Genomic DNA, 22,891 nt, shown 5'->3' with positions numbered 1-22,891 from the left:
AAACTCCTGAATCGTTTGTTCTGGCTTATTGAAACTTCAGTCAAACCTATCTGAGACAACTGTTTTGCTTGTTTAGCATCAGTTCATGTTAAGTAAAGTTAAGTTAATGGACTGTGGGATCATGGTTTTCCTGGACAGTCTTTTCCAGTTTGTCTTTGGGTCTAACCTGCTGATTCCAGTTTTTTTTTTTCCAAGAACTACATGCATTCTGCAAGTTCATCTATACATAAGTACACAGAAAATAAAGGGATTGCAAGATCATTTCCATTTATGCATCAAAACAAACTCCCCCCTAATCTTTGTATAATTTTTATTAAGTTAACAAAATAAGTGCAGCAAAGCCCACACTGTTGTTCCATGTATATATGGACTGGAAATGGTTGGAGTTCTTAGTCTTGATGCTTGGTCTGGCTTATAAATTGGTGCATCTCTAGAAGGGTTGGGCATTGTTGGAATTTGAACAATTCCAGTTCCTATCGATTCCCGATTCTCAACCCTTTTTTCATAATTACCCTTTTGACTGTAAAGAACACCCCCACAAGGTAAACTGATCATTTGAAAAATATTAATAAATAATGTATTTAAATCCTGGGGAAATTGTTTTTGAATTTATTGAGTCCACATTGGCTCCTGATGTTTATTGTTTTACACAACAGCACTAACCGGGCCTAGTGTAACCCATGGCTGACTAAAGTTAAGCACAGAATAATTCAAACCCCCAGCAGATTTAAATGTTAAATTATTTTAGGTCAACCAAGGAATTTGTTTCTGAGAGGACAAGAAAAAGGCATCTACCAAAGGATAATAAAGCAGTGCAAAAGATGCTCAGATACATTTTTTTAAAGTTATTTGGCATTTGTAAATTAAAATTCAATCTTTTTAGACTTATTTAATGATTTACTTTAACACTTTATTTAGACTAAATGTGGAAGGTTCAGATTATAAATGAAAACGATTTGAAAATAAGGAAGTTTTTTTCTGATGAAGCAGGCATCTCTCGAATGGTATGAAAGCAATATAAAAGAAAAATATAATTTCAGCTTTTTGTTGCATTTTATTAAAACAAATCCAGTTTCTTTAGACTGTTTTGTTTTTAATTTGTTTGGAGGATTTTAAAAATGTATACAATCTTTATTTGCATTACAGCAATCAAACACATCTTATAGTGGCTGATGCTTTTTGCATATTTCCTCTAGTGTTTTAACAATTTATATTTGGTGATGAGCTCAGGCCTTAGAGATTGGCAGGCCTCCTTGCCATCACCCTAATCTTTAACTCCCTCCAAAGATTCTCAACCACATTCAGGTCAGGAAGCTGACAGGATCACTCCACATGGTTAATATTAATTCCAGTAAGGGCTGCAAAATATAAGGAAATCTTGTGATGGCAATACTATTAGTGAATATATAGGTGTGATATATGCTTGATTCTTTCTTTCCTGTCCTCCTCGTCTTTGCTTTTATCACTGTGTGACCTGCAGCACTCTGGGTAATGTCATTTGTGTCCAATGTGATCATCTGCTGCCATGAGACTAAATATTACATTAGCATGTGAACACTAACTAGTTCATAACACTTGGAATATATTAGTCAACAATCATTACACTACAACCAGTCCTTTTCAATATGGATATTGCACTCACTGATCTGTGAGGGGTATGAATAGATTTGAGCTCAACTGTAGGTTATTGGTAGACATTGTGCTGTACTAATCTGCTGTGTCTAAACTGCAGCTTCTTGTTTTGTGACATTTGCATTATTTAAACATCATGTCATTTTTTCACAAAAATAAACATGTTGGAACTGATCCACATCACCTGTAATCAGAAACGGTCCAAATAAGAAAGACAGAAGTTTATCCCAGTATAAATTATTGAAACAAAATGTATTGTCCCACAATCATTCCAGTCTATAAAAGTTCTAGAGATGTCCAACAGGTGTGCCATCACCCTAAGTGCTTGTTGCATTCACAAAGTCTCTTTTAAGCTTTCATTCTTTGACATTGTTCCTGTGTTTGTTTCCATGTGGTGTTGGTTTGGACTTGCCACCTTGGTAACAGTTCAGTAAAGGTTTTTCCACTGTGGAAACTGTCCATCTTATCCTACAGCCTTGTGCAGACACTGTCTTAGAACAACAAAATCTTTCATCTCCATTTTGCTGCTGTTTGGGTGGACCTGAGACTCTGCTTGGTGTTTTCATTGGTTGATCCAGGTGGTTTCGGGTCCTCCTGGTTAGTGTTTGGGTTTGGCTGCAGTTAAAGTTATAGATGCGTGTGTTAAACATCAGCTGTGAGTCCAGTTCAGTTAAATATAAAAACAGCCTGAATGCTTGACAACAGGTGAAGAGAGACCACACTGCAAATGGCTTGAGAATGAGATTACAGGCTAACTTAATGTTGAAGCATTTATTAGTGGCACAATAAAGTAAAATTGGTTTCGTTTTATAATTTGAGTTTTGTCCTCTCGTTAAGAAATGACATGTTCTTAGTTAGATTATTTATGAACATGTTTTATCCGTGCAAGTCCATGTGGCAGACTCCATGCCAACTGGGTGCTTATGTTTCAGATCATCTTCTTTACTACTTGAAAACTGAAAAGGTTGAATTCTGTTTTTTGCTTTGTTTATGTTGTTTTGCATTTTCAGCTTGTAAAGCGCTGGAGAAAACTGTCTTCATATTTCTTTTCTTCCCCATGAGAATGAAAATAACCATAATCATCTGCCATTCCTCTTACATCGGAGGACATTAGCATAAACCTTTACAATCACCCAATGTTCCACTGTGCAGATGTCTGGAGTCATCGCTGCCTGCAGTAACGTGCATTTCACAACTGGAGTCCTCTCACTTCTGCATGACTGAAAGCCATCAGAAAGCAACCACTTGTCAGAATGATTAACGGCCCAGATCTGTGAATGTTTCAACAATTATACTCTCACTGAGGCAACAGCTATTCGTTCTGCAGGCTGTCCACTCTTCCAGGTTTCTTTCTTTTTTCAGTTTGAGGGAAAAATGTATAGAATAATCAATTAATAAATTCATCACAAAAGTTAAAAAGCATTAAAACAAAACTGTGTTTGAAATTAAACTGGAACCTCTTAATTCGAATGCATCTAAATAAATTTTTTTCCCCCCCAAATACGAACTCAATTATGGGCTTTTTTAGGATGTTGTTAGGAAGCCATCCAGAGCTTTAGTCCATTGCACACCTCTCTTGACCCTTGGTTTGTTGTTTAAATACAGTGTTTGAGAAATCTGATGCTTCTGTGCGCAACATCACCTGAACAAAGCTGTCTTACATGCCATAGCTCAGTACAATAACAATGTTGTTTGGCCTTTTAAAAGATTTTGAGGCATATGGTGGAGAAAGTGTCACTGAACTGATTTCTTTTTAACTCAGAGATTTCTGACAGTTCTTCCAAGCAGTATGGAATGCCAGTAATGCCAAAATTTGTCATCATTGTGTTGTGTTTTAGGCCTAGTGCAGAATGCTCTAAGATGGAGAACACTAGGATGGGTTTCTGTAAGTCATAAAAGAAGTTGTTTCACTTTACAAAAAATAATAATAATGATAATAAGGTCATTGAAAAACACCTTTCAACCATGTCCGAGACAACCACCTGTCTGACATGATTTCATGTCCCGGAGAAACTGTGTTCATTGTTTCAATGTTTATAGCAATGTTCTAATATGGGATTAATTACTCTGTTGGGTTGAAAATCACAGGTTTTCAGTGCTGTGCATGTTTTGGTGGGGTTGTGGTCAACAGGCTGGAATAATTTTTTAATGTCCACTAGAAACTGCTGTTGAAATGAAATAAATTTGTATTTAATGCACTGGACAAAATCAATTGTTTAGTAAAAGAAAAAAAAGAATAGTAAAGAATTTCTTAAAAAGCATTAAAAATCGTAATGGTACGTGTGTATATATATGTTTGTGTGTATATATTGTAATGGAATTTTCTTATCAAAGTGGGAGAGAAATTTACTCTAATAAAGAGCAAAACCAGGCTTTGTCTTTATAAGTTTTATTCAAAGGCATTCAGCGTTTGAATGACTCTGTCACTGAGCAAGTCAGTTAAGCAGAGCCACGAACACCATTTACACACAGTATTTATACCAAACATGACAGTGTTATCTCAACTTCAAAGAGTCTGTGTTTTATGGCCCTAGACCCTCCTCGGTTCAGAGGTAACAAAGTTATCTAGGAACAGACCATCGGCTCTTCCGGAGGCATCACCCTAAATGATGGGTTTAACCTCTGATAATGGTTTTACAGACCAACTCCTCTAGGGTAACAAAACACAGAGGTCAGAGGGGAGAAAGGTAAGGGAAGTTCAGAGGATTGAAAATAATTTTCCACAACAATATATATATATATATATATATATATATATATATATATATAATTTGCATTCTTAACATCTCCAACTTCTGAGTTTTAAGGCGTTCATATCTTCTGAATCTGTTCCTGTTGTGATTCATCTTGTTATTTTTATACTCCTATTTTCTAAGAATTGCTTCATTAAATTGTTCACAGCACCTTAATTTATTGCAATAAATTAAGGTAAGGTCTGCCCCTTGTTTACCAGTAAATGAACTCCGAGAATTAGTTTGCACTGTTTACAGCAATAATATATTTAGTGGTTGTAAAATGTTTCACTTGCAAGACAAAGCTGCATCTATCGTTGAGTCAAGTTCACAGCAGCTATGTGTGCTGAGTTCCTGTTGTGTAGGAGGTTTCTAAACAGACAAAAGCCAGGAATATGTGTGTGGTTGTGTGTGTGCAACAAGTAGAAGATTAAATGTGAGCAAGTGCAACTCCTCAGTCAAAACATAAAGAGGCTCTGTACAAAAGCCCGAAGTTTGTTTGGCTGAGAATGTGGCCAGAAGCTGACGCTGCCTCTTCTTTTTTTTTTTATGGTCAGTCAGTGAATTAGGAGGTAATGAGCGAGTGACGCTTGTAAAATCCTTAACATGCCTGAGACTGCCCTGTGATGTCACTGAGGGAGGGAGGGAGAGTGGGAGGAGACCAGACCAACAGAGAGAGAGAGAGAGAGAGGCAGCTGGAGAGCAGAGCAAAACACACTCAGTGAGAGGAGGCAGAGAGACCAGACGGACCCTGTCAGACATTTGTTCCTGCTTCCCGTCTACAGTGGAGTGGAACGTTGCTCTCTGTATTTCTTTCACCTAAGAAAACCTACTTTTTTAAAAATCTCCTGCGCTGATCTTCATCTACACTGTCACACCAACGTCCAACACGTGGACAGTAAAGCACAACTGATGGGTGAGAGCTTTTTCCTGCAGTTTGACTTCTCCACAAGGAGTTTCTGTTTTCATTGCTTTGCAGACTGTTGCTTTTTTCACTGCAGCCTTTTATAGAGCTTCTTTTATGCTGAAATGCTTTTATTTTTTAGTGCATATGTTACCGTGTATGTATGTTCTGTTGAGAAGAGTGTTTGTGGGTGTGCAGCTTTGAGTGGTGACAGCGTTTATTGAATGGTACTGATGTATGGACACTCAGCAGCCTTCGGCTGAATGAAGCAGATGGCTGCGCCTGTCCCTCCATACAGTCTGCTGTGCACTTATGAGGCTGCTTGTGTTTATGCCTCAGTGTGCTGAGATGCATATGAAAGGTTCAAAAAGTTTATCCAGTCTGATGTATAATTTAGGTTGGAGAAAAGTACACAGAATAGAGTTTATTTTACTAATTTCTTGTCTGCTCCCATTTTTTCTTGCTTTTGACAGTTAGATTTACGAGTGCAATTATTTAGCCAGCTGCAAATACCCGTCTTAGACACTTTTTTGAGTGTTTGAGTCAGACCTTGGGAGCGCTGGCTTTCTTTCGTCATAAAAAAAGTGAAAACAGATGAGAAGAAAACAAGGAGGCGGTGGCGCACCATAACACTTACTATCACAAACTACCCGTCCCAGGCTTTAGATGTTGGGCTGGAGCTTAAGCAGCACATGCACACTGATAGTGGAGTTGAACTAGTAGCGCACCATCATTGGTCAACCCTCTACCTAAGGCCCTTCCCATACTTCATTGTCCAACCAACCGCTGGCTACAATCCCACTAGTCACCATGGCGTTTGCTTGCCTCCATCCTCCCTGAGTACCTGGGCTTTGTTTTTTTTTTGGGGGGTGGGGGGGTCTTATGTCAGCGATCATTGTTAATTCTCAATCTGCAAGGTTTTCTGCACGCATTGTGTTGACATTTGTTCCAAGTGTATTTGAGCTGTGACTAAGTGTGCAGACTCAGATTTAGAGTCGCGGTGTGTAAACATGCAGAGATTTTTCTGTGAATGCATGGAGACCAGGAAGGCCGAGCATCTCCCCCTGGGGATCCTGGTCTATAAATAACCCTGCCTGTGTGATCCATAGTCTTATGCTGAGAGGAACATGGGATGGGCTGAGTCAGAGATGGAGTGATGGATGGACAGAGACACATGATTAGGGCCCTGACATGTTTTAATTTTACTGTCTCTGATGTCAGCTTCCTTTTGCATTTTAAATAAAAAAAACCTTAATGAAATTTACCCTAAAGGAAAGCCAGTTTCCTGCCAAGTATTGAACATATTTTGTTTCTCACATCCACCTTTACTGACTTTAATAATCTCAGCTGCTCACACACATACAGGTGCTGCCGTTTACATTCTTTTAGGGGAATCTCCGGCTGTTCATAGGGCTTTATGCAAGCATATTAATGGAAAGTTAAGTGGATAGAAAAAGTGTGTTGGAAAAATGTGCACAAGAACCACAGATGACCACAGCCTTCCAAGGATTGTAATGCAAACGCTATTCAATTGCTTGGCATAGATCCACAAGGCATAGACCGCAGCTTAAATCAGTGCTTTGAAAACCACCACAGACATATCCAGGATATGGACTACAGTTCTCACATTCCTTGAGTTAAGCCACTTCTCAACATGAGAGGATATCAGGAGAGTCTAACCTGAGCTAAACAGAAATAGGACTGAACTCCTCTTTCCTAAACCCCATAGAGGCTCAGCAATGCAGTCAAGCTGAAAGTCACTACTAAGGAAACCTCATCAGGCTGATCACCTCCATGCCATCCTGCATGGATGCAGTAATTCTTTCTAAAGGAGCCCTAAGTTAGTATTGAATCTATTAACTGTACAGTATGCAGATGTACTTTAACTTTTCTCTATTAAAAATACTTTTGTAATGTAGATTTGCACAATATGCCAAATTGCAATCATAGTTGAAATATCAATGTGTGCAATATCTCAAGGGCAAAGGGCTGCTTTTTCAGGTTTCATAAATTCACCCTGTGCATGTTGATGATATCTGTCCAGGTGGATGGACTCTAATTGCCCTTAATGCCCAATACTGAAGTATAGTTTTAGTGGAGCTCATGGAGATTGGTGGTGACATTTTTCAGTGTTGAACAAATCATTAAATCATCGTTCATTATGTATGTAATGAGACTAAGGTTCACTTTTTGAATAATTTACTGAAATAAAATAACTTTTCAATAATCTTATTTATGGAGTTGCACCAATAAACTGCATATCTGACTCAAACCGACATCAAACCTGAGTGCATCAGTTGTTATTCTGAGGTTCTGAACTGTTCCTGCAGCAGGAGTGTTTGTAATACCAAGCTCAGCACCTTCACTGTGAGTCATCTTGTGCGACCCCCTGCCCTCATATCGGCACAGCAACATTAACCTTATGTTGCTTTCACTGGGGGCTTGTAAACTGGGCTAATATGCTCCCAGGCGCTGGTCACCCCGCATGTCTGCTGCCTTCAACAAAGCTATGTTTACTGTAAATGTGCTCCTTGAGGTTGTTTTTCAGACAGTTGCGGTCTCTTCAATCATTGTGCCTAAATGAAACAAATGTGTCCAGTGTGCTTCTGTAAGACAACGTGTCCATATTTATTAATCAAACAGTTCAAATGCTGTGCAGCTTTATGTATGAAATCTTGGTTTTTAACTGATTTTCAACTGCAGATTGTCACTCTACATCTCTTATGTTTTCCTAATTTATAGTCTACCTCTTTCATGGTCAATGTTTATGTTTTTGAGTTCAAAGATAGAACGGGGAATTATTACTGATGGCTTTGGACACATGAATTTGTTTTAGATGGTGTGTTTGTCTCTGCTGGGATTTGTAAAGCCATTTGTTAAAAATTAAGCCTATTTTGATGTGTATATTTTGCATCACTGTAATACAGGCAGTGCAGATCGCTTTGTTGTTAAGAAAATAAAATTATTAGAGAAACATAGGCTGAAAGGGTGCATACCATTTACAGGCAGCAGGTTAACAGTTGCATGTAAACTCCAAGGTAATTAGAGTCTGCCAAATGCAAACATCATTTATATTGCTTCTTTTGACAGGAAGCTAGGTTTTGCATTTTTCATAAGCTTGTTGTCATAAAAGGAAAATGCCATCACCGAACTTTCAAGATGCAGTTTATGTTTTCATTCTAGCATGACAGTAAGACTGAGTGGCTGAATCGAAGATTACAACAGTTGTTTTCCAACCAGTAAGCTCCACATTTAGTCACTTCAGCATACTTGTTACCTGTTACAAAGACATTAAATAGGGATCTCACTTTGTCTCTTAACAGGCTGTTAATTAAGAAGAGGTTAGTAGACGTAAAAAGGCCTCAGAATAACCCGACATTGCACCTTTTAACTATCTTTGCCCCATTTACCCTCTCCAATATGGCCCGGACTGGGAAGTTGCAACTGATTTTGCCGATTGAAACAACCAGCAAGCTAAACCAATGTAACTACATACACGGACGTTGAACAGCTGGACAAAACGGCACCAAAATGTCACTATGGTATGTTGTGAATTTCTTAGACTGTTAATATTTGCTAACATAGTTTTATATCCCAAATTGAGGTCTTTCCTAAAATGCTGTCCACTGTCTGTCAATATATGACATTGTGTGACAAAATAAGTGTTAGCTTATTGGCATTTCGGTGTGTGTTGACACCCTCTGTCTCTATTTAAAACTTTCATTTGTACTAAAAAAGAAGTTGAGTTGCCTTGTTGTGTTGATAAAGTCAGCTAATACGGACTTCTCATCGGTCTGGCCTTAGTATAGCCATCTTAGGGATTGTGTTGCTGTACAAAGCGAGCTTTTGGAGGATCCCTCTTGCAACATTTGTTTTTATCAAAAATCAACTGGCAGCAAGTTTAGTAACTTTTTCTCTGGCTTTCATCAGTTTGAGGTGAAAGCATGTATTCTTACCTTTCTCAACTAGCAGTGCTTGCCACTGTGAGCAGTTCACCCCATCCCAAAGCACGCACAGGTGTCCCAGTCTTTAAGCTCCAGTCCCTCCCAGCTGCAGTCAGAGCAACAGATGTTCACCCCTCAAATGAATTGCATATTTCCAAAGCTGACGGCATTGTTGTTCTTGTTTTCAGTTCCTTCAAAAACAACAATGACTATTGTGTACAGATTGGCACTCAGCCTATGGGCAAACAGACAGTTTTATTTGTTTGATCTTGCTGTTTTAATATCCGTTAGCTATCTGAGTGAGCACTTGAATGGCATATTTGGACAATATGTGCAAACTATGAATGTTAGAGGTGATGAACTAAAATTAATACATGGTTAACTGAAAACAGCCCAGGTGGTTGGCACTGACAGTGACAATGACAATAGGTGAATTCTAGTGGGGAGCTCTCTTCCTTTTTACCACGTGTTGGTCAGAGGTGCTAAAGTCAAACAATTTTAAGCCTTGACTGACTTTAGTTAGCCCAGCATTTTTGGGCATGTGTGATTCAGCTGTGAAGTCTAGAGAAGTAATGTGTTCTGAAGAACAAATTCTTCTAATGTCCAGCTCTCAGACAGGTCCTAACAAGCACAGTGATATGCATCAACAAAGCACCAGCATGTCTGGCCTGGCCACACCCTTTCTTCACTCCCTGCTGTCCCGGTGGGTGGTGTCAAGTTTCCCTTCAGCACTAAAAACCTGCCCGGTACCAAAGATGTCATTGGCTACCTCAGCAAGTTAGCTGCCCCTCAGTTTGCCACCTCATTGGTCACTGGGGACAGCGAGATGTGCATGATAGGCTCAGGATGCTTTGCACTGGTTTTGGAATATTGATCACTGGCAGAGGGCTTAGCTCAGTGGAAGGTGGTTCTCCACAGAGCAGAGATTGATCAGGAAACACTGACAGCAAGTCAAGACTTTATTTGAGTTTGTGAATCTAAAGATTGCTCTCACCTTGGGCTCCAAACTTTAGTTTTGGCTGTCATGTTCATATGTAAATCTTGCAGTTGCTAGTACATGTGCTAAGGTATCGTACAGATCAAGGCTTTAAACCGGGCAAGGAGTTTGTGTTTTTATGTTTCTCTAATGCTGTGTGTGTTTGTGCAGCATTTTAAGCTGCTATTTTACTTGTTGGAGTGAAATAATCTGATTGCATCACTCCTCTAGTTGTTTGCTCCTAGTATCGCTGTTTTATGGATTATTCCTATAAAGCAGATTAAATGTGGCAGATTAAAAAACCCAACAGGGGACGGAATATAAACTCTACTTTAAGTCTTTATTCTGTGCCAGACTTCTTTTATTTTTATTATTTGTTGTTCTACAACAAACATCCTAATAAAAGGCTGTTGATTTATTCTGATAAAATATCTCATTGTCTTTCAGACCTCAGTGTCACTGACCTTTCTTCTTTAGTCTGAATATTTCTTTCATTTGAGTTTTCTGTTTTTCTATATATGGAAACACACAAAACAGAAATATTTAGAGGCAAAATATATCCACAGATTTTTTTCCAGCCTGTTCAATGTTAATCTTTTCCGAAAAGGTTTATTCTTTGGACGTATCCATAAGAATAAGAATAAGGTTGACATTATCATAGTTCTCTTCAGTTATGTAAAATAGTTGCTGTTTGATGGTTCAACCTCATGTGTTTCCACTCCTTATTGGGAATTTCAATATTACATAGAGCCAGTCAGTCAGTCATTTTCTACCGCTTATTCCATAGTGGGTCACGGGGGAGCTGGTGTCTATCTCCAGCAGTCTATGGGCGAGAGGCAGGATACACCCTGGACAGGTCGCCAGTCCATCGCAGGGCAACACACAAACAAACATGCACACACTCATTCATACACCTAAGGTCAATTTAGAGGGACCAATTAACCTAACAGGCATGTCTTTGGACTGTGGGAGGAAGCCGGAGTACCCGGTGAGAACCCACGCATGCACGGGGAGAACATGCAAACTCCATGCAGAAAGACCCCAGGCTGGGAATCGAACCCAGGACCTTCTTGCTGCAAGGCAACAGTGCTACCAACTGCGCCACCGTGCAGCCCCTATATATATTACATAGAGCATTAAATATATTCAATATATGTTCCGTGTGTTCACTGTATACATAGTTAAATGTGGATATGGATTATCTGCATATATATTATGCTCCTGATGTCGCTGATAATATTTTTAAATAAATTGTCCATTCATTGAATTTTATATATATATATATATATATATATATATATATATATATATATATATATATATATATATACAGGGGTTGGACAATGAAACTGAAACACCTGGTTTTAGACCACAATAATTTATTAGTATGGGCCAATACAGCATCAATTCGTCTTGGGAATGACATATACAAGTCCTGCACAGTGGTCAGAGGGATTTTAAGCCATTCTTCTTGCAGGATAGTGGCCAGGTCACTATGGATACTGGTGGAGGAAAACGTTTCCTGACTCGCTCCTCCAAAACACCCCAAAGTGGCTCAATAATATTTAGATCTGGTGACTGTGCAGGCCATGGGAGATGTTCAACTTCACTTTCATGTTTATCAAACCAATCTTTCACCAGTCTTGCTGTGTATATTGGTGCATTGTCATCCTGATACACGGCACCGCCTTCAGGATACAATGTTTGAACCATTGGATGCACATGGTCCTCAAGAATGGTTTGGTAGCCCTTGGCAGTGATGCGCCCATCTAGCACAAGTATTGGGCCAAAGGAATGCCATGATATGGCAGCCCAAACCATCACTGATCCACCCCCATGCTTCACTCTGGCCATGCAACAGTCTGGGTGGTATGCTTCTTTGGGGCTTCTCCACACCATAACTCTCCTGGATGTGGGGAAAACAGTAAAGGTGGACTCATCAGAGAACAATACATGTTTCACATTGTCCACAGCCCAAGATTTGCATTCCTTGCACCATTGAAACCGACGTTTGGCATTGGCATGAGTGACCAAAGGTTTGGCTATAGCAGCCCGGCCGTGTATATTGACCCTGTGGAGCTCCCGACGGACAGTTCTGGTGGAAACAGGAGAGTTTAGGTGCACATTTAATTCTGCCATGATTTGGGCAGCCGTGGTTTTATGTTTTTTGGATACAATCCAGGTTAGCACCCGAACATCCCTTTCAGACAGCTTCCTCTTGCGTCCACAGTTAATCCTGTTGGATGTGGTTCGTCCTTCTTGGTGGTATGCTGACATTACCCTGGATACCGTGGCTCTTGATACATCACAAAGACTTGCTGTCTTGGTCACAGATGTGCCAGCAAGACGTGCACCAACAATTTGTCCTCTTTTGAACTCTGGTATGTCACCCATAATGTTGTGTGCATTTTATTTTGAGTAAAACTGTGCTCTTACCCTGCCAATTGAACCTTCACACTCTGCTCTTACTGGTGCAATGTGCAATCAATGAAGACTGGCTACCAGGCTGGTCCAATTTAGCCATAAAACCTCCCACACTAAAATGACAGCTGTTTCAGTTTCAGTCCTGACTTATTTCTGTTTCTTTCCGTTTTGCTTCATACTTTGTTTACTGTAGAGCTTGATTCATCTCAGTTTTGTTGAGATATAGTAATTGTTATATTTAAAGCATCTGGCTTCAGGAGATATTGTTATCAGCTTAAACTTGTGTACCTTTAGCTCAGATTCCTGTAAAAGTCATCACATTCTGTGTGCATTATGCCTAATTTGGATGGTCGGTACAGAACCATGTACATCCTCTCAAGGCTTTTGCATCTCAGGCATCTTACCTTGTATTTGCAGTTATGAAAATAAGTTTTCTTTCTGTCACATGAAGACTAAGCCTGCATGAATGTCAGGAAATTCCTACAGCAAAACTCAAGCTGCTGAATGTTGTTGGTCCTTATGATTTTTGTCAAAACTGTACACGCATGTTGTGTTTTGGTGTTTAGATAATGCTCTTATCTACTGTGTACAAATATGACACAGATATAAATTCCAAGTAGGCCAACGCTACAAGTGACCACTCTACTGCAAACTCTAACTCCGGGTGCAGCTGCCAAAGCGGCTTTTTTCAGTGTTTTTTCCCAGGATTTGGTTCAGATGTTGGGTGTTTATTCTCCCAATATCTCTGTTATTTGTTTAGTGGATGTGAGCACAGCGGCGCTCCCCTCGCAGGTTCCCTCTGTCACCTCAGCTATCCTTCCCATGGACCTGCGTGTTGTCGACCACCCTCACCACCACCATCAGCAGCCTCCCTTCGGCCTGGTCTCCCAACCCCACCCCACACCAGCCCCCTCCACAGCCTGCCCTGCATCATTTGAGCCAGGCAACGGGCCAGTCATTGGTAAGTCCTAGAGATCCCCCCGACTGATTTCACCAAACGCAGGTCTCTCTCGACACTCTTGAAGTAAATGCGGTATTTAACACTTCCACTACAGGCCGTCAGGACCAGCACCCGCAGCAGGAACTGGTGGCTCTGAAGCACAAGCAGGAGCTCCAGAGGCAGCTACTAATTGCTGAGTTTCATAGGCAACACGAGCAGCTGTCACGACAACATGAAGCCCAACTGCAGGAACATATTAAGGTGAGGCGATAGAACAGGAGGAAATGTGTGTGAGCTGTGGACAGAGGGTGAGGTGGGATTTCTTCCTTGGATACAGCCACAGCACCACTGTAGTCAGCACCTTGTGAAGGGCAAAAGAAAACAAATGTATGTGTTCGTTTTAGAGGGTAAACCGGTGTAATTTGATCTGTTGGCAGCAGGAGAACATTGGTCCCATAAACCCACTCTATGTGAATTTTATAAAAGAAAAACTCCCTTTGGCTTTACTGGAACCACACAGCCGTGCAGCCAGAAGATCTGATCAGTTTAGGCCCAAAATAACTACGATGTGTTTTTAGAGTCTCTGCGATTTACTGTTTTCATTACTGCACCCACACTCTGCTTCATTTCAGTTGCTTCAGCTTAGATCTTTGTTGCCAGTTGTTTGTCTGCAGCATCCTATAACTCCTTTATCGTTTTTCCTCCTTCTATAACCCATTTGTGCCTCTCCCTTCCAGCATCAACAGGACCTGCTGGCCCTCAAGCATCAACAAGAGCTGTTGGATCATCACAGGAAGATGGAGCAGCAGCGCCATGAGCAGCTGGAGAAGCAGCAAAGGGAACAGAAACTCCAGCAGCTGAAAAACAAGGAAAGGGGACAAGAAAGTAAGTAGCAACTCTGAAGGATGCAATCAAAACAGCATTTTTGGAGATTCAGTGTAAGTGTGGAAGCATATGATTACTTCTCTCCTGTTCACTTCAGTGCTGAAATACTATGGAAAATGATCACAACAGGTGTCAGACAGCTTGGCTCCTTCAGCCCCTGTGTCACAGCACCTGCAGCCAAGGCACAGTAGTCAGAGCAGTCTGACCTCACTCATTCACCACAGGGAGGATCAGAATGAGATGGCCGAGGCAAGGTTAGAGGAGCAAGACGCTGAAGAGGCAAACATGAACTCGGTCTTCATGTTCAGAATCAGCTTACATGATAAAATTTAAATCGGACTGTTTTTTTTTTATTTTCATGGTGTTGTATTTCCTGAACAGTCGGAATGTTACATATTTGGGAAAAAAGCAATGTTATTCTTTTGAAGTGGGCTTATGTGGGAAATAATGAGCAGTCAATATTATACTTCTGCAGTAGAAAGTAGTCAGGGAGCTCTTAGATCTTAGGAATCATTAAAGGATTGTCCGTCAGGAGTCAAGCCCCTCAGAACAGGACAAATTCAATGAATCTAAAATGTTTCAGACTGAGCTGTGCACCTGTTCAACCAAATGTCCATGAAGTCTGTCACCTTTTGGTAGGAGACTGCTACCTTGACATAACTTTCCTGTTCAGTTCAGTTAAGTTTAATTCATTATGATTATTTTTAATTCATTTCAATTCAATTCAATTAAGGGGATTTCAGTTCAGTTTTAATTTAGTCCAACTCAGTTCCATCTAATGAAGTTCAGTTCTGTTAATTTTAGTTTCAAATCAATTAATTTCAGCTAATTTCAGTTTATTCCATTCAGTTCAGTTGATTTATTTCAATTTAGATCAGTTTAAATTTAGTTCAGCTCAAATTCATTTCAATTCAGTTCAGTTCATCTATTTTGCATCAAATAACTACAAAGGTCATCTAAGTGCACCTTACATAAAAACAGTTTCGATTTAACTCTATTTACAGTCAAGTAATGTATTTTAGTCTCAACCGTCATATTTGCATTCAGTCCAATCATAAACACTGTAGTTTGATTTATGTAAAAGTGATTCTGAACAATAGGATTTGGGCCCAATGGTAGCAAAGGGAGGCAGATTATCTGGTTCCATAATAACCAAGCTTGAATAGTGAAAGCTCTGCCTCCCAATATACATTTTGACTCTCATGAAAGTGGCACTGCAGTCTGAGCATAAAATGCTCTGTTACTGTTAAGAAGCTTTTTAAGTAATTCACTAAACTGTTAAAATATATTAATGATCAGCTGAGTCCACACAAAGTTGTTCATTTCAAAGACTATTCCTCCTCTTTACATTCTGGCTCATAAGATATTCTTGCATCTAATCAGAAATTCACTCTTTCACCTTCCCTGATGAACCCAAGAGAACTACGAGTTACTGCAGATTGCTGAAAAGATTGGTTTAGATGGTGGAAATTTAATATTTTATGGAAATGCTCTGAGTAGCTTGAATGTAATGAGAATTTGTCCCTGATTACCATTGGAAGATACTGACTGCTTGTACCTATGCCGCAGAACCTCACTTTAAAAAAGAAGCTTAAAAAACTGACACTTTAAGAAGCTGTTGTCCAAAAGAGGAAGAAAGTGGAACCAACACAGAATTTCAAACAATGTGATGAAATCCAGAAACTAATACAAGGTGTTACAAACATCTGTTTTTTCCTGTTACAAACTCTGTGTCCTGGAAATCGATTTCATGTCATTCCTAGATTTCCTCAGCCAACTTTGCCAAACCTATGCAACCAAAGTAATACTTTTTGAATAAGTCATGATTATCTGACTGCTGAGCTCCCTTACTGTACTTGGATTTACAGGTTAAACACGATCTTAAGTTGACACGTAAATACGAGTCTGTGCTGCTACGTTTATTTCCAGTAGGAAAGACGTGTCATTCAATATTCTGAGTACACTGTAGTTAATAGATTTCACCAGTAAAGTCTATATTCTGCTCTGGGCAGAGGGAACATACTGTTTGACGTCTATGGAAAGAGCTTTGGGTTGTAAACAGGAGAAGCTTTGTTAAGTACTGCACTAAATTGCATAGAAGGCAGCCTCATAAAAGCCAATTTGCTTCAGTGGGGAGGCGCACGAATTGGGATGTCAGCACTTACAGCTGCAGCATGATTTAGAGAACATATTTTAGCCCTTGTCACTTTCACATGCTGAATTTACCACTTCCTCTCTCAAGCCTGACACATCACCTCTTGTCACTCCCACTGTCATTTCCCCATAAAAGCAACCCTTTTTGAGCTTTTCCTGCTCTCTGAGATTTCCTTTGCCTGTCAGGTCTCTGCTTTTCCTTCTCGTCTCTCACTTCCTGGATAATTTGTGTGTAAAGCTGTGAAATAGGAGTGGGAACTGAGGAGAGCACTGGATGGGAATGAAGCCCCTGATTTGTGTCTAGTTAAGATGGAAGTTGTTAAAACCTTCTAGTTTGTGTCAAACACTAAGGCGGAGGTATGATTCACTAGCTTTTCTGAGGCATTCAGGTAGTACACACCCCTCCTCCTGACAATAATTCAGTTTTGCAAAATTTCTGGGTGGTTCTGGAATCATATTTTGGGTATTTAACACTACTGTTTGGCAGTAATGTTCAGATATATTTTCTCATATGCTCTTTATGTCCTGATCTACAACTCTCTGTCCAGGTGCTGTGGCCAGCACAGAGGTAAAGATGCGACTTCAGGAGTTCGTCCTGAACAAGAAGAAAGCCCTGGCTCAGCGAAGCTTAAACCACTGTCTGCCCAGTGACCCACGCTATTGGTATGGGTAAGTGTGACTGGCCACCTCTCCAGAATGTCCAAGAGGATAGTTCAGATTTGTTTGGATCACTTGTTCAGATTCTGTGAAGTAGTTAGTTAATCTGAACTAGGTGCTGTATAATAACATTGAGTAAAATTTATGACATGATCTAATTAATTTTATTTAAAACAAATCGACCTTTTTTCTTTATTTTTTTATTTTTTTTACATTTTAGTGGCACTAGTTACCTTTATTTTGTAAGTTGACCGACAGGAAACAGGGTGGAGAGAGAGGGGAAGACATGCAGCAAAGGTCAGTGGGCCGGGACTCCCGTGACAACTGCGTTGAGGACTGTAGCCTCTGTATATGTGTCGCGCTCTTTACCCCTGCGCCACCACCGCACCTGTCAACGATTATTCTCGCTACTACTAAATTATTAGAAAATCTAGATTATTACAGTTATGTTAGCTACTATATTTATTTATTGTTATTTTGATTTTGATACATCGACTCTTGTCCAAGCTACCTCAGATTTGCTACACTGACGGTCAAGACTTTATTACTCAAGCCGCAAAAAGGAAGGATGAAGCCCTGGGGTTCCAAAACCAGGGGGCAGTCCTGGCAGAATCCATTTGTGTCATACTTTGGTTAAACAGCCCTTAAAAGCAAGCTGAGTGTCCCATAGTCCTAAATCAACCCCCATAAAATATCCTGAGGCACCCAGTCCTAAGCCTTCTCCAGGTTCAACAGTCAGCCAAAAGCCTCACTGTGCATACCCTCTAAAAATTAACTTGCTTTAAATTTGGTTGCGTCAGTGGCGCAGCAGTAGAGCGCGCGGCCCATGTAAAGACAGGTTTCGGCCTTCGGACGGTTGTCCCCTGGTTCAAGTCCCGGCCATGAGGACGAGTGCTGCTAGAAAAATAACCAAACAAAGGCCACTAGTGTGGCAAAACAAAAATGATACATTGTTTTTTTTTTTTACTTTTTGCATTCATTCAAATTTTCCTTGAGTCGGTATGTGGAACCTTATTTTGCTACAGTTATAGATGCAAGTCTCATGAGGCTTGTCTCTATCAGATTTTCTTTTAGGAAGATTGAAGGTTTTGCCCATTTTTCTTTGTAAAATGGCTCAAGCTTGGTCAGATTGGATGGAGAGTGTCTATGAACGTCAGCTTTCAAGTCCTACCACAGATTTTAAAATGAATTTAGGTCTGGACTTGAGACTGGAGCTGGACAAGGAACCACATTTATCGGGTTCTCTTCCAGGATTGTCCTGAATTTAGATCCATCCATATGTCCATCAACTCTGAAAAACTGTCCTGTCCTTTTTGAAGAAAAAAGGACAAGACTCTCCACCATCATGTTTCACAGCGGATGACATTTTATTCCTCAAATTCCACGTTTCTGTCTGTCTTCTTCAGAAGGAGAAGGCGCCATGTCTTTTATAACATAAAAGTTCTCTTTATCAAGGACGGTATGTTTGATAAAGCTCTGATGGAAACCCTTTGTTGCCATGGTGTATTGGGCAGCAAAATAAGCAATGTAAAATGTTTCTGTTTATTCTCATTTGACTGTGATCAGCACATAGAGGTCTGTGATTTAGCTGCTAAAACTAGAACATAAAGAATCATTTTATAGCAAAATATATTCTAAAACTTCAAAACATTCAAAAAATTTGTCAAATCATGCACCTTTAAGAGACTTCAGCCTCTGAGTCATCATCCGTGTCATTTGAGGGGGAATAAAAGTCCCACATTAGAGAGAAATATCAAACGTAAAATCCGTTGATGACAAAGTCTCTCATGTTCATGGCTTCACAATCACAGTAAGCTGTGTGGCTCCCCGAACCCCTGTTGTGTAGGCGCCTGTCAGCTGCGTGCTTTTGTATACACATCAAATCGGCAACATCGTCGTTAGTCTCTGAGTTTAAACGACAGTGAAAGTGCTAAAATGTCTAGGCTTTTTCTGCACATCAGTTGGCGGTGATTGACAGGCAGTTCTGTCTGAGGTGAATGTTTGAAGTGGGCAGTTAGGAGAAAAAAGACAATGGTGTCTCTTGCCATTTAAAAGGGGTTGAATGAGTCAAAGATTGTGCCCATGCAGGAGAAATGAGTGGTTGTACATCATTAGTTTAATAGAGTTTTTTCACCCTGTTGGGATTCTCCTCACTTTCTGTTGTGCCCTCTCTCTCTTCATCTCTCCTCCCATCCTGCACCTCTCTCATACAGCCGAGTCAGGAAACTGAAGCTTCACTTGAGGTGAATTAGTCCCTAATTCTTTATTCATTGTCACTTTTCTTTTCCATCCCCCTAGCTGCTCACAGTTTCTTGTGTCTTTAAAATTCCTGGCCTTGAAAAAGGAGATAGAAACAGTCTTTTTCACTTCCTTATGTGTGTAGGTGTGTGTGCATGAAGTAGGTACAACTGTTATAGTAGTACTAAGAAAAGTAGTCATATTGCATAATATGCTGTATATTATTGCAAATCTTTCATTTTTCTTCGTTACAGAAAAACTCAGCATAGCTCCTTGGACCAGAGCTCACCCCCTCAAACAACACTGTCAGCGTACACCCATCCAATGCTGGGAGCATTCGACTCGAAGGACGACTTTCCTCTGCGGAAAACGGGTAAAGAAATAAGGGCTTCGATTTTTCTTTTTTTTTTTTTTTGTTCATGCAGGAAAATTGGCTTATTAGAACCCAAAGCTGAAAATATAAGTTAGGAGTTCTATTAAATAAAAACTCAATACAGTACATTAAAATGTATGGTCTGATGTGACATAATTTTAAATGTTTCAAGGTGTATGAAAGTTTTTCAAGGTCCATTCAGTCACTCTTCTTTACAAGCCTCGTTCTGTGAGCAAAATGGTTCTCGACCACCCTGGTGCCCTAAAAGGCGTGGGAAAACAATCACTCATGCTTTTTTGGACTCATCGACTCTGTCCATCTGCTCGCACTAAGGCCAGCCAAGCTGCAGCTGTCCAGCTGTCTGTTTTCACCACTGGAGGCCAAACACTGTGTACTCTGCACTGTGGCCCACCTGCTAAGATCAGGGGAGAGAAACCTCTAAGTTTGAACTTTCAGGAATTTTTCTCTGAGATATGTTTACAACACACATGGTATCATTCTTCATAGATTAAAAAAAAAGTCTGATACATAAAATGTATAAACTGTTCCTGGAAGAAATTTGCTTTTGATTTGTGTCTATTTACAGCTAGCTGTTGAGGAATCTGTATAAATAGTTAGCAGACTGATCATCTTCGGCTGACCTACAGAGATATGAATCATGTTAAAGAGGAAGTGAGTGACAGCACTCGTCACAATTGAGCACTCCTCGCGTCATGCATGACGCTTTTTCCCCAGAGTTGGTCTTTTATCTGTGCAAACTCTAAATGTGCACTGAATGCTCTGCATCTGTGCAGTGATGATGCACACAGTTTATTACAGCAGGGCATTGTCATAATGACTCTCGGTGCACAGAGGGCCACTTTGAATGCTGTGACAGGAAGTCTGCAAGGCCTTCATTACAAAGACATACTTGTCATGCTGACCTTCCTTCTGCTGCTCATACATTATTACATGCAGACATTACCCTTCCACTCTTTTAAAGTGAGCGCTAAGATCATTGAAGACTTTAATGTTTTTGATGTTCATCTGTGGGTGCAGTAGCTTCACATTTGACTCTTTCTATTTTAACCTTTGCTCTGGCTTTAAACTTAAACCATCTCAGATTTGTATAAATTTCGTTGTTCTTAATCGACAACCGGCCTCTTATGATCTCTGAACGTTTTAGATACTGTCTCTGTCTAACTAAACGTAGGATGGTAATTAGTGGTGGAAAACCATATAAAGCTAGACATACTGTTTGGTGTTATCAAGCTTTAAAGTACTTATTTGAGAGCTTTGAACAGTGTTAAAGATCATTTGCATTAATAACCTCCTTTATTTCTGGGGGTTTGGGATGTGGGCTTTACCAGGTGTTAAAATTAATTAACTCCATCCTCAAGTGTATAAAAAGACCCAACAATGTCTATCATGTCATGTCTTATTTTTCAGAAATGAAGCCTAAATGGAAGAAGAGAAACTAAGTACACCTTTGCTGTTTCTATTGTTTCTATTTTAAAAGGGAAAGTAGCATTCAGAACAGCCATTGATTAGCTAGTCATCTGCAATAGTTACCAAAACAGCAATTGTGATATATTACAACTCTTGAGCGAACAAGTGTGTGTTAATACAATGGCAAGATGAAAGACATCAGTAGTGACCCGTAGCAACTGTTGCTACGGGTCAGTCTGCCAAGGATGATAAGATTTGAACAGAGAGGACGTTTATTCACCAGTGGTTTTAAGATTGCTGCCAATCTTCCCAGATGGAACGTTCCAGCAAACTCATTCCAAGGTTAGACTGGACAAAGATGTAGCACAGAGCTCCACCTCAGATTCTACAGGCTTTAGTTAGCAGGTTAAGTGCTAAAGCTCATAACAGGACAACTAGAAAAAGACGGAACAAAAATGGCGTGTTTGGAAGGGTTAGAAGAAAAACCGTAAATAATTGAAAGCTGCAGCAACAGAGAGAAACACACAGGGAAATAAGGCTAATGAGAACTTCTGATCCGAAGCCAAATCCAGGACCAGGTGTTCTGAACTGTGGAACGTAAACAGAAATATTGCATGTGCACTGTGGCTGTCTATACCCCATATTCTCGAAACTAATTTAAGAATGTCTCTCCTCAAAATTAAAAGTGTTCCCATCCCTTAAACCACATGCTTTAATGAATTTTATGTGATAGGCCAACACCAAGTAGCACATAATTGTGAAGTGGAAAGAAAATTATGTTGTAAAAATATTCATATATCTGAAAAGTGTGGCATGGATGGGTATTCAGCCCCCTTAACTCTGATACCCCTAAATAAAACCCGGTTTAATAACCTCCCTTCAGAACGACCTAATTAGTCCACCTGTTTGTTGGATAACATTAGTGAGCAAACAGTGTCAGGAAGACAGCAGACAGGTTATGGACAGAATGGGAAGGAAAAAAGCCATAAGAATTCCCATTCTAAGTTTAACACACGTCCTGTAGGGGACACAAACATGTGGAAGACGCTGTTCTGGTCAAAACAGACTATGAATTAACCTTTTTGGCCTACAGGCAGCACAGGAGGTGTGGTAGAAAACAAAAATTACACATCGCCCTAAACACACAGTTCCCATGGTGAAATATGATGATGGCAGCATGATCCCTGAATTAAATTAGGACATGGTGAAACATTTTTGGTTGTTCTGACATTTGATAGCTGAGTAGAAAAATTAGAATTAGAACTTGATTTTAATATAATCACCGTCTACCAATTTCTGGTCACCAGTGCTTTGACCCACGTCGTGACCCGGCTCCACCCAGGAGGGGGGCTCGTTAGCTATAATCAGTCAGCTCTTGGGACATGTGATTACTTTAACTTATGTTAAATCCTCATGTTTTACACTAATCTCTTTAATATAAAACCACTGTTTATGTTCTGAACAAAATGTCCATATTAGACTAACTCATCTGTTTTTCTGTATGCATTTCTTCCTGCTTCTGTGACTAGTCCACTTATCTAATGTATCTTGCATGTACGATGTTTCTCGGAAGCTCTGCTGATGAGTTTCAGCAAATGAGCTTA

The 22,891-nt window shown here is 40.0% G+C and overlaps 1 protein-coding gene across 2 annotated transcripts in view; it reads left to right on the top strand.

Annotated features, from left to right (window-relative positions):
* hdac4 (histone deacetylase 4) overlaps window positions 1-22,891 on the top strand; it is a 167,250-nt gene that overhangs the window by 85,706 nt on the left and 58,653 nt on the right. The window contains exons 1-6 of one of the 2 annotated variants that reach the window (XM_047370301.1): window positions 5,101-5,280; window positions 13,373-13,573; window positions 13,668-13,813; window positions 14,290-14,437; window positions 17,140-17,260; window positions 19,741-19,859. In XM_047370301.1, coding sequence (XP_047226257.1) covers window positions 5,277-5,280; window positions 13,373-13,573; window positions 13,668-13,813; window positions 14,290-14,437; window positions 17,140-17,260; window positions 19,741-19,859 — 739 coding nt within the window. In that variant the 5' untranslated portion in view covers window positions 5,101-5,276. Of the gene's footprint in view, window positions 1-5,100; window positions 5,281-13,372; window positions 13,574-13,667; window positions 13,814-14,289; window positions 14,438-17,139; window positions 17,261-19,740; window positions 19,860-22,891 lie in introns of those variants that run through there. The other variant, XM_047370300.1, reaches the window with a different exon arrangement.

Source organism: Girardinichthys multiradiatus, chromosome 7 (assembly GCF_021462225.1).
Source record: "Girardinichthys multiradiatus isolate DD_20200921_A chromosome 7, DD_fGirMul_XY1, whole genome shotgun sequence".
Classification (NCBI taxonomy): Eukaryota; Metazoa; Chordata; class Actinopteri; order Cyprinodontiformes; family Goodeidae; genus Girardinichthys; species Girardinichthys multiradiatus.
This window is presented reverse-complemented; position numbering and strand designations above follow the sequence as displayed.